Source organism: Lynx rufus, unplaced genomic scaffold (assembly GCF_022079265.1).
Source record: "Lynx rufus isolate CCGP_SWC_20201006 ecotype Redwood Valley unplaced genomic scaffold, mLynRuf1.p SCAF_18, whole genome shotgun sequence".
NCBI lineage: Eukaryota > Metazoa > Chordata > Mammalia > Carnivora > Felidae > Lynx > Lynx rufus.
The window spans coordinates 813,716-826,601 of record NW_025814832.1 but is presented as its reverse complement, the minus strand read 5'-3'; the positions used below and the strand labels follow the sequence as shown (position 1 = coordinate 826,601).

The following is a 12,886-nucleotide window of genomic DNA, read 5'->3' as shown; positions in this document are numbered from 1 at the left end:
GCCACCCAAGTGACCCAACATGTATTTTTTTTTTTTTTTTTTTTGGTGGAAGGTGGTTGGCTTATACTTTTCACCTCTACCAGGGTTAATTTTGGTACATCGTAGTCTCCAAGGATTTTTCATTTCATCTAGAATTACAAATTGATTTGCATGGACTCTAGCTAAATAGTCTTGTGATTTTAAATAATTTCTTTTTCAGTTTATGTCCCCCTTGTCATTTCTTATTTAGTTTATTTGTGTGTATCTCTCCCTACTCCTCCCCTTTTATTGTTGCTTGATTGGGTTAACAAGTGACTTATCTCTTAGATTGATTTTTTCCAGTATATACAATTCACATACCATCCAATACATGCAAAGTGTGCAGTTCAATGGCTTTTATCATATTCTGTATTCACTGAATTGTACAACAATCACCATAATAAGTTTACAACATTTTCATCACCCCCAGAAAAAACCCTACACTTCTTAGCTATCACCCCCACGTGTCCATCCCTCCAAGCCTTAGGCAGTCACTAATGTACTTGCTGTCTCTCTACATTTGCCTGTTTGGGAAATTCTATCGAAACTGAATTATACAGTATGTTGTCCTGTGTCTGGCTTCTTTCACTTAGTGTAATGTTTTCAAGGTACACCCATGTTGTAGCATGTAGAAGTACTTCATTTCTTTTTAATACAAAATACTATTTCATTTTATGGATATGCTATATTTTATTTATCCATTCACCAGTTGATGGACATCTGGGTCATTCTCAGTTTTTCTGTTATGAATGATGCTGCTACGAACATCTGTGTACAAGTTTTCGTGTGGATGTATGTTTTCATTTCTCTTGGGTATACTTAGAGTGGAATTGCTGGGTCATATGAGTAATTCTATGGTTAGCCTTTTGAGAAGCCTTTTGTAGACTGTTTCCCAAAGACACTGAAACATTTTACATCCACACTAGCCATGTATAAGGGTTCCAAGTTTTCCCGACCCTCCACAACACTTCTTATCTGATTTACTGATTCTAGCCATTCTAGAGGAGAGTGAAGTGGTGTCTCATTGTGGTTTTGATGTGTTTCCCTGATGGCTAATGACATGGAACATTTTTTATGTTCTTATTGACTGTCTTCTTTGGGGAAATGTCTGCACAGATCCTTTGCTCACTTTAAAATCATAGTAGTTGTCTTTCTGAGCTGTGATTTTTCTTTTTATATTCCAGATGAAAATCTCTTATCCGATATATGATTCGCAAAATTTTCTCCCACTTTATGGTTGTCTTTTCACATTCTTTTGACTTCCAGTAGCATGATAGACAGTTCTCCATCCCCTCACTTTCAATCTGAAGGTGTCCTCAGGTCTAAAATGAGTCTCTTGTAGACAGCAAATAGATGGGTCTTGTTTTTTTTATCCATTCTGATACCCTATGTCTTTTGGTTGGAGCATTTAGTCCATTTACATTCAGTGTTATTATAGAAAGATATGGGTTTAGAGTCATTGTGATGTCCGTAGGTTTCATGCTTGTAGGGATGTCTCTGGTACTTTGTCTCACAGGATCCCCCTTAGGATCTCTTGGAGGGCTGGTTTAGTGGTGACGAATTCCTTCAGTTTTTGTTTGTTTGGGAAAACCTTTATCTCTCCTTCTATTCTAAATGACAGACTTGCTGGATAAAGGATTCTCGGCTGCATATTTTTTCTGTGCATCACATTGAAGATTTCCTGCCATTCCTTTCTGGCCTGCCAAGTTTCAGTAGATAGATCCGTCACTAGTCTTATCGATCTCCTTTATATGTTAGAGCATGTTTGTCCCTAGCTGCTTTCAGAATTTTCTCTTTATCCTTGTATTTTGCCAGTTTCATTATGATATGTCGTGCAGAAGATCAATTCAAGTTACGTCTGAAGGGAGTTCTCTGTGCCTCTTGGATTTCAATGTTTTTTCCTTCCCCAGATCAGGGAAGTTCTCAGCAATGATTTCTTCAAGTACACCTTCAGCACCTTTCCCTCTCTCTTCCTCCTCTGGAATCCCAATTATGCATATATCATTACGTTTAATTGTGTCACTTAGTTCTCTAATTCTCCCCTCATACTCCTGGATTTTTTTAACTCTCTTTTTCTCAGCTTCTTCTTTTTCCATACTTTTATCTTCTAATTCACCTATTCTCTCCTCTGCCTCTTCAATCTGAGCTGTGGTCGCCTCCATTTTATTTTGCAGCTCATTTATAGCATTTTTTAGTTCCTCCTGACTGTTTCTTAGTCCCTTGATCTCTGTACTAATAGATTCTCTGCTGTCCTCTATACTTTTTTCAAGCCCAGCGATTAATTTTATGACTATTATTTTAAATTCATTTTCTGTTACATTGCTTAAATCGTTTTTGATCAGTTCATTAGCTGTCACTACTTCCTGGAGTTTCTTTTGAGGAGAATTCTTCCGTTTCGTCATTTTGGATAGTCCCTGGAGTGGCTTGGAACTGCAGGGCTCTTCCCCTGTGCTGTCCGGAGTAACTTGCGTTGGTGGGTGGGGCCACAGTCAGACCTGATATCTGTCCCCAGCCCACCGCTGGGGCCACAGTCAGACTGGTGTGTACCTTATCTTCCCCTCTCCCAGGGGCAGGACTCACTGTGGAATGGTGTGGCCCCTGTCTGGGCTACTTGCACACTGCCAGGCTTGTGGTGCTGCTTCGATGGGATCTGGCGTATGAGCCGGGGTGGATCCGCAAGGTGCACAGGGGCAGGAGGGGCAGACTCAGCTCGCTTTGCCTTGCGGGGGGGGGGGGTCCCGCTTTGGGAGGGGCCCCTCTTCCGTGGGCCTGTTGTCTACGCTTGGCTCCAGAGAGTCCATTCTGCTAGTCTTCTGGTGGCTTTCTGGGTTATTTAGGCAGATGTGGGTGGAATCTAAGTGGTCAGCAGGACGCAGTGAGACCAGCATCCTCCTACGCTGCCATCTTCTTTCCCACATCTCTTTTCACATTCTTGATGGTGTCCTTTGAAGTACAAATGTTTTAAGTTCTGATGAGATGCAGTTTTGGGTTTTTTTTTTTTTTTGAGTGTGCTTTGGTGTCATATCTAAGACACTATTGCCTAATCCAAAGTCATGAAGATTTATGTCTATATTTTCTTCTAAGATTGTTATATTTTTAACTCTTACAGCTGGGTCTTTGATCCATTTTGAGTTACTTATGTCTGATCTAAGGTAGGGGGTCCCAATTCATTCTTTTGCAGATGGATACCCAGTTGTCCCAGCAGCACTTGTTGAAAAAGACCAAAAAACTGTTTTGTTGTTGTTCTGTGTTGGTTTTACTTTATTTGTTTTCTGATTTTAAACTCCACGTTTGCTTTAATCTTGTCCACATACAGTTTATTTTTGTTGTTCATTTTGTGTCAGGTGTCTAATTCATGTATTATTTACTCTTACTCACATAAGTGTTTAAGGCAATGAATTTTCCTTTGATTACTTTGATTATATTGCATAGACTCTGGTACACAGCATTGCTATTATTGTTTTCTAAAACTCTGAAATTTAGGTTTTTATTTCTTTTTGGACTTGAGAGTTAATAGAGGTATTTGAAACTTTTTTCCAGGTTGAATGGCTATTTTTGTTTTTTGACTCTGTTAATAATGTCTACTTTTGTTGCAATTTTGTCAGAGAATTGAGTTATTACTGCTTTGTGGAATTTTTTGAAGTTTTCTCTGTGGCCTTGTGTATTGTCTATTTTTTAGATGCTCTTTAGGAACTTGAAAGTAAAATGTATTTATTACTATTACTGGAACACAGTGATATATGTTATATATACACATTTACATATACATATATATATATTTATACTTAAAATTCATATACATACATTCACACACATATCTTATTCATTTGTTTAGTTTTCTCTGTTCTTTTTTTAAAGTGTTTTTAAGGATAAATTTTTTTTTTTTGAGTAAACTCTACCCCCAATTGGGGTTTGAACTCATGACCCCAAGATGAAAAGTCATATGCTCTACCAACTGAGCCAGCCAGGTGCCCCTCTTCTTATTTACTTTTTATTTTTATTATTTTTTTAACTTTTTATTTTATGTATTTATTTTTTTAATATGAAATTTATTGTCAAATTGGTTTCCATACAACACCCAGTGCTCATCTCAACAGGTGCTCTCCCCAATGCCCATCACCCACTTTCCCCTCCCTCCCACCCCCCCCATCAACCCTCAGTTTATTCTCAGTTTTTAAGAGTCTCTTATGGTTTGGCTCCCTCCCTCTCTAACTTTTTCCCCCCCTTCCCTTCCCCCATGGTCTCACTTGATCTACGTTGGAGGACGGAGTTATCTTTCTAGACTAATAGCCCTGGCCCTCTACTCTCCTTATACCTGGAGTGACTTCTCTAAATGCTGAATTTTGGGCCTTAGCTTCTCTGTTCTCGTTAGGAATCTGATCACTTTCAGGAAAAACTCACTTTGTTTTGTTCTTCCACATTTCATGTTTTACTAATGCAGGCTCTTCCCCTGTGCGGTGGCCCATGATAGTCCAGCTAAGCCTGTGAAAGGGAAAATAGATTTAATTTTGGAGGAGTATTACAAAACTCACTCAGTGAACACAGCTGACATGGATTCTCCAACCTAGTCTTTTTCAGTAACAAAGATGATTCTTTTTCTCCATCTGACTGACCGACTCCATGACCAACCCTCAGTTGGTTCCACGCATGGGAAAGTGCGATTTTCATGTATTGAGCCCACTCAAGCACTGGGAGCACTTCCTGCTCAAAACAGCTTTTGTGGTCCTTCTAACATACAGAATAAAGTTCCAGATTCTTTACTTTCCATTCCAAACACTCCCAAATTTGACTCTTAGTTCCTTTTCTAACATTCTCTTACATTACAATCCCTCCTCTACCTCACGCTCGAAACCTATCCACCCCATCTCTGACCCTGTCTAGGGTTTCCTACTGCCTGGCCTTTGTTCAAGAGCTTGCCTCGATAGGCTGCCCTCATCCATCTGCTAAGATCCTGAACTACATTTATGGCCCAGAAAGCCTTCCTTTTCTGCCTCAGTCTGCTTTGTCTCAGAAATGTGTGTGTGTGTGTGTGTGTGTGTACACAACCAGTTTTGGAGATTTTGGAGATTGGAGATTATGGTTTCTTTTTTGTTATCACAGATAACTGAAGAAGAGTTACCTGTACATATCTTTATTAAAAAGCTGTTTGTTAAATTGATTTCTGACAGAATGGAAGATATGAAATTTTGGGCATGAAGGATCAGAACAGGTTGTCTGGGGTCTGAGAGTGATTTGTGGGCAGTTGAATGGGTAGAGAACCCTGAATCAAAATATTATAGGACTTAGGGGTACCTGGGTAGCTCAGTTGGTTAAGTGTCCAACTTCAGCTCAGGTCGTGATCTCACAGTTTATGAGTTCAAGCCCCGCATTGGGCTCCGTGCCACAGCTCAGAGTCTGGAACCTGCTTCTGATTCTGTGTCTCCCTCTCTCTCTGCCCCTTCCTGCTTGTGCTCTGTCTCTCTCTCTCTCTATCCAAAATAAATGAAAACATTAAAAAAAATTTTTATAGGATTTCAACATAGGCAGTTATGTCTATCCCATTAGATTGAAAATTCTCCACAGGTAAGGATTATCAGTGTCTTATTTGCCTGGCACTCTACCAGGTCCAGAGCTGGTGCTTAGTCTCTGTGGAATGAATGAATAAATGAATGAGTGAATGAATGAAAACTTCTTGACGCCCTTGAGAGTATAGCTGAAGAAACAGAAATTACAACGAAAGAAATCTGAGACAGAACGGAGTGTGGAGAAATAAACCAGGAAAGAAATCTACTTTAATTCTCTTAAATTGTGTCTCTCACACTTCCTAGCACATTGTATTTAGTAAGTTTTAATAAAAATATACAGTGCACACAATGTGTGATCAGTACAGATACAATACAGTCATTCATTCTTCTCTCGGGTTCAGAGAATGGCATACCTATCAATCATCTAGAGTAAAGTATGTTTAGAGAGTTTTCGTGGGTCTCAGTGGAGGTCTCTTTCTCTAGCTTCTGGGCTCATGGCAGGAGGGAACCAGACCAGCATCTTGGAGTTCCTCCTCTGGGGACTCTCCGAGCGGCCAGAGCAGCAGCGCATCCTCTTCCTGCTGTTCCTGTGCATGTATGTGGTCACCGTGACTGGGAACCTGCTCATTGTTCTGGCCATTGGCACTGACACACGTCTTCACACACCCATGTACTTCTTCCTCGCCAGCCTGTCCTGTGCTGACATCCTTTTCACCTCCACCACCGTGCCCAAGGCCCTGGTGAATATCCAGACCCAGAGCAGGTCCATTTCCTATGCGGGATGCTTGGCCCAGCTCTACTTCTTCTTGACTTTTGGGGACATGGACATCTTTCTCCTGGCCACAATGGCCTATGACCGCTACGTGGCCATCTGCCACCCTCTCCACTATAAGATAGTCATGAGCCGCCAGCGCTGCACCCTCCTGGTTACTGCCTGCTGGGTCCTTACGAGTCTTGTTGCCATGACCCACACTTTCCTCATCTTTCGGCTTTCCTTTTGCTCTAAGAAGATCATTCCTGACTTTTTCTGTGATCTGGGACCTCTGATGAAAGTGTCTTGCTCTGACACTCAGGTCAATGAGCTTGTGCTGCTCTTCTTGGGAGGAGCAGTCATTTTAATCCCCTTTATACTCATCCTGGTCTCGTATATCCACATTGTTTCAGCCATCCTCAGAGTCCCCTCTGCCCAGGGAAGGCACAAAGCCTTTTCTACATGTGGGTCCCACCTTGCTGTTGTTGCCCTCTTCTTTGGGACAGTGATCAGGGCTTATCTGTGCCCCTCATCCTCTTCCTCCAACTCCATAGAAGAGGATACGGCTGCTGCTGTCATGTACACAGTGGTAACTCCCCTGCTGAACCCCTTCATTTACAGCCTGCGGAACAAGGACATGAAGTGTGCCCTAGCGAGATGTCTCAGGGGCAAAGTCTTCTTTTCCTTGGGCCAGTGACCTCCGAGGTGATACTGCAGGTGTCCTCCATGCCCTCCAGGGAAGTCTCTACCTCAGGCTTTTCACTTCTGACGCCCACATATGTCTATGACAACTCCCCTCCCTGAGTCCCTTCATGACTTTGATATTGTTAAGGAAAATCAAGATTTTGCTTCGTGCTTTAAAGTTAATATGTTAAGAGTTGCTTATTTATTCATTTATTTTACTTATCACTTTTCACAAGGAGAAATGTCTTTTGCAATGTTTCTAATTCTAAAAGTCCGTGCAGCCTTTTATTCTAATTCACTAAAATTCAATTAGCAAGGTCATGGAAAGTGGGCCAATGATCAGAATATTAGCAAGTAAGGTCAATATTGGATGGCAAAGAGTTTATGACTGTAAATAAAGGGACTCCATTTGCTCTTGTTAAAATCCATTGAGTTTCACTTATTCCCAACTAGGGTAGGTATACAACCCATAATTCAGAATAGCCTTCAAGGTGATGGCCAGTTATGAGCTGGAAGGTTTTAAGCAAAAGGGTAGTGAGACAAGACACAGTCCCCATTACTGTAGGTTGTCCCAAGGTTATAAATAAAGTTTGTTATCTCTACTCTCCACTGGTAGAATATATAAGACCTTCATGCCTGAAGGGTGTGAGTTCTTACTCTTGTCTTTTTGTTGCAGGTGACTGAAATTGTTCATTAACATTTATTACTGTACATGCAAGCACTAAGAAATACCCAAGTGAATACCCTAGGTTTAAGGCATATTATTTCCTGTCCCCAAGTAGTAGCAACCCTATCTTCCTGCTAATCATTGTCAATAGTCCTAGTTAGGAAAGTGACACCCATCTTTTCCTGTGGGCCTACTGTATAAGGAGCACAAAATGTCAGAAGGCAATCACAGCTTTTATTTAGTGGATTCCTTCAAGGGAGTGAGGTATTTACACTTTGTTCAAAACGGTAAAAGGGACAAAGGACTAGTGTCTAGAATGTATAAAGATGTTTCAAAATACAACAGGTAAAAAAATACCATCAGGAAATAAGCAAAAGATATGAACAAACATTTCATGGGGGTACACAGATGGCAAATAAGCACATGGAAAGATGTTCAGCACCATTAGGGAAAGGCTGATTGAACCACATTTGTCAGAATAGCTAAAATAAACAGTGACAACATCAAATGCTGGTGAGGATCTAGAGAAACTGCACCACTCATACTTTGCTGGTGGGAATGTAAAATGTTACCGCCAGTCTACACAGTAGTTTGGCAGTTTCTTATGAAACTAACATGCAGGTACTATACAACCCAACAATTGCATTCCCTGGAATTTATCCCAGAGAGAGAAAAACTTATGTTTATTAAAAAACCTGGACACAAATGTTCATAGAAGCTTAATTTTATCTTATTTTAATGTTTATTTATTTTTGGAAGACAGAGAGAGACAGAATGTGAGCGGAGGAGGGGCAGAGAGAGAGGGAGACACAGATTCCAAAGCAGGCTCCAGGCTCTGAGCTGTCAGCACAGAGCCCCTTGTGGGGCTCGAACTCACAAACCCGCAAGATTATGACCTGAGTGGAAGCCGGATGCTTAACCGACTGAGCCACCCAGGTGTCCTGAAGCTTTATTTTAAAAACAGCAAAGGAGAGGCATCTGGGTGGCTCAGTTGGTTAAGCATCCGACTCTTGCTTTCAGTTCAGGTCATGATCTCATGGTTTCAGGAGTTTGAGCCCCATGTAGGGCTCCGTGCTAATGGCATGGATCCTGCTTGGGATTCTCTGTCTCCTCTCTTTCTGTCCCTCCCTCCCTTGCACTGTCTCTGTCTCCCTCAAAATAAATAAATAAACTTGAAAAAAAAGAAAACCAACAAAGGAGTAATACCTAGAATTTATAAGAAGCTTCTGCCAAAGGAAGATAGAAATAAAATCTAGAACAAAGATGGGTAAAGTATATAAGAAGGAAATTTCATAAAGAGAAACCCAAATTGTTAACAAAATATGAAGAAATGTTAAACCTCACTGGTAAATCAGAAAGTAGTGGGATGATCTTTACACCAATTGGACTGTCAAACTAGAGTCTGATGATACTCAGTTGGTGAGACTATGAGAAAAGTAGAAACAGCATGTATTATGATGGGAAGGTAAACTAGTAGAGACAATCAAAAGAGCAATCTATCAGTCCTTGACAAAATTAAAATTAAATATGTCTAGCAAAATTAAAATTATATACATTTATAGGTATATTTTTATATATTTTGATATAAACATACTTTTTCAAAACTAAAATTAACTATATAGAGCAAAATTAAAATTAAATGTATATATATGAGATATATATAAAATTCTGCTAAGTACCTATAGATTTCTTTCCTGATTATCTCTACTAGGATATACATTATATGTATATATAGTGTATATATACACATATCCATCCATCCATGAATCTATCTATCGATCTATCTATCATTATCATCTGTCTATCTCCTATTACCTAGTAGCCTCATTCCCGGGTGTATGCTTAAGAGAATATGTCTTAGAGTCTATAGAGAAACATACACAAGGCTATTCATCACAGTGTTATTTATAGCAGTGTGGAGTTAGGTGTTCACCACTTTGGCAAATGGATAAATAAAATCTGGTGGATGCATACAGTGGACTACTAGGTAAAAGAAGTATCACTCTAGGTATACATAGAGCCACATGAATAGATGTTCTCTATAATTTTTTAAAGTGAGATTACAAATACATGGGCTGGTAGATAGAATAAAAATAATCGTGTGTCTACTATTCAGTTTAGTAATCTTAAAATGTCATTTTGTGCGTATTTGTGTGTGTGTGTGTGTGTGTGTGTGTGTATTTATTTAGTTAGTTAGTTTTAAGGTTCATTTATTTATTGTCAGAGGGTGGAGGAGAGAATCCCAATCTGCACTGTCAGTGCAGAGCCCAATGCGGAGCCCAAACTCACAAACCGTGAGATCATGACCAGAACTGAAATCAAGAGTTGGTTGGATGCTTCTAGCCCTTTATCTGATATATCATTTGCAAATATCTTTTCCCATTCCATTGGTTGCCTTTTAGTTTTGTTGATTGTTTCTTTGCAGTGCATAAGCTTTTTATCATGATGAAGTCCCAATAGTTCATTTTTGCTTTTAATTCCCTTGCCTTTGAAGATGTGTTAAGCAAGAAATTGCTGTGACTGAGGTCAAAGAGGTTGTTGCGATGAACCATGGGAATCTACCCCCAAAAACCAAGAGCACACTTGGCACACTGTATGTTAGCCAATTTGACAATAAACTATATTAAAAAAAAAAAGTTGGAGGCTGAACTGACTGAGCCACCCAGGTGCCCTTGTGTGTGTGTGTGTGTGTGTGTGTGTGTGTGTATTTAAATAAAACATTAGAATTACAGTTGAGAGAACTTTTGAACTCCTAATCCCATGTTAGTTTTTCCTTCTCCAGAGGTAATCACTATCTTTAACTTTGTATTTATCATTCTTATGCATGTTTTTACAATTTTACTTGAAAGTTGTGCACCCACAAAAGGAGTTAGCATTGTTTTTCATATTTCAAAATTTTATTTCAATGGTATCATCCAGTATGTATTCTGGAACTTGCTATTTTCACTCAGATTATGTCCTTGAGATTTGTCCATGTTGATCCACATACTCAAGTTCATTATTTTTCCTGCTGTAATAGGTTTATGCTACTATTTGTCTACCTATCCTCCTGTTGAAGGATATTTCAGTTATTTCTAGCTTTCACCATTGTAAACAATGCTGAAATGAACTTTCTTGTACATTTCTCTTTGGGTACGTGAATGAAAGTTCTCTAGAGTATATTGATAAGTATGAATTGCTGGAAGGAGGGCGAGGTGCACCTTAAACCCTACTAGTGCATGCTGTTGGTGCTTTTCACTGGTTGGTTCATCCCTGCCTACCAGCTGCTGTGAATGTTGGCTGCTAATGACTTATGACTGCCTTTTCTCTGGTGGTAGAAGTTAAGCACCCCCCCCCTTTTACTGCCCTGGGAAGTAGAGGGGGAGCCAGTGGCCGAGGACTGGCTGACACTGGGTAGACAAAGCTAGCTCCTTACCTCTGGATGGATTTGATTCATTGGATGCAATTTATGTTCTTGAGTTCCTCTGAAGACCAGGCTGAAACTAATGTACTGAGTCCCTACTTACCCCCATCTTCTTCTGAGGGCACTCCTTCGATAGACCACTCTCACAATTCCCATAAGCCAGGGAACCTGACCCAAGGTAATAATAATGTTTTGCCAAAGACTCTCCAAAATGGTTGTATCAATTTATGCAGTTGAGCTGAAGCTCAAAGGCTGAGAAAGAGAAAGCCATTCAAGGAGTTGAGGAAAGAGTTCCAGGCAGAGGGAAAACAAAGACAAAAGCTCTGAGATGAAATAGCTCTGTAAATTCAAAGAACTGAGAGAAAGTCAGTACTGCTGAAGTTTTGGGAACAATAGAAAGAGAAGGATAGTGGTTGGGCTTGTAGATACGTGTAGGAGTGAGGCCAGGCAGGACTTATAGGCTGTTTTACATTTTTTCTAATAGTAATAGGAAGTTCTTGAGGTGAGTTAAGCAGGAAAGTGATAGGGACCAGCTTAAGCTTTAAGAAAATTACTCTGGTGTATATAGAGAATGGATTGGAAAGAGGTAAGAGAAGCAGGGAGTTGGTGTCCATAGAGCAAGGAGAATGGATCATAAAAAATAGTGTTAGTGCAAAAAGTAAGAAACATGATGGGATCTACAACATAATATTCTTTGTGTATATAAAACACACGACATACAAACAGATGTATTCTTCGGGGATACATGTGTATATCGAAGTGGCTGCCTATGTAGGGGAAAAAGAAGTGAGTGGAGATTGGAGCTTATAAAAGACAATGAAGCCAGAGACATGCTTTGCAAGGAATGGAGGTGATAATGTGCCTTGAATCGGGGTCTATAATTTACTCAATTCTACACCCAAAGAAAACAAAAATTGAGACAGCAGCAACCACCACTTTCCCCACCACTATTTTCCCTCTCTTGGAGATCCCTGTTTGGGATGGGGAAAGGTCAAAGATTGTGCCCCACTTTGCTTCAGAGAGTGATAATAACTTGTTGTTCTGAGGGCCTCCAGGACCAGGTTCTCAGAGACATTAAAAATAATCTAACCTTTTACTTACTATGTGGCTTCACTGGGTTGCAGAGACTTTCCCTAGTGATCGATTCAGCATCTTAGTCAGAACCTGAAAGCCAAAAGAAGCAGAAATTCTCTGGAGCCTCATTAGTGAGGAAGCAGATGGAGCCTTGAGGCAGTCTGATGACGGGTTCTGGTGCGATTCCCCTGATGCAACTTCGCAGCCTAATTCCTCAGTTCCCTGGGGGGTTCCATGGAGCCAGCCCTGTCTCTGGGTTCCAAGAGAATCCAGGCTGAGATATCTTGCCTTTGCACAAGTTTATGTCCTGGTCCCAGGAGACCTGGAAACCAACTTCTCCCATATGTGATGTAGCTCTGTGACCTCATCACCCAGGGCAGGGATCGACACCCATTAGGTATCAGCAAATGTCTGCAGATAAAAAGTGAGGGCCTGAATGCTTGACTGAGGACAAGGGCCTTGATATTTTCCTTTAAGTGCTCATGAAAGCATATGGCATACTGTCCAGATGTATTTGTCAACTCATGTTCAAAGAATTAGTTAAGGTTGCTTCTTTGTGTCTCTGTGTAGCTTTGAGAGACTTAAAGTCCTGGTGACCAGCAATCATGTTTCTGGAGGACTGTATGTCAGTTTTATCCAATGTCATGCTGCTCTGAGGGACTTCAGAGACTCCTCCGGATACTGTTCAAGAAACTCCCAATCCCAAATGTATTGGGCAAGCATCCATGGACCGTAGTAGTTTCTCAGTGATTAGCATCTGAACTGAGGAGTATGGAGGAAGCCAA

General features: G+C 40.4%; 1 protein-coding gene across 1 annotated transcript; it reads left to right on the top strand.

The window, feature by feature from the left end:
* The first annotated feature begins 6,013 nt into the window (after positions 1 to 6,013).
* On the top strand, positions 6,014 to 6,970 carry LOC124512934 (olfactory receptor 1P1-like). The gene has a single exon (XM_047080575.1). The coding sequence runs from the start codon at positions 6,017 to 6,019 to the stop codon at positions 6,968 to 6,970; it is 954 nt and encodes a 317-aa protein (XP_046936531.1). The 5' UTR covers positions 6,014 to 6,016.
* Positions 6,971 to 12,886: the final 5,916 nt, after the last annotated feature.

Coding starts and splice junctions, on each gene's coding strand:
- LOC124512934 (XM_047080575.1), top strand. CDS start 6,017: ATGGCAGGAGGGAACCAGACCAGCATCTTGGAGTTCCTCCTCTGGGGA.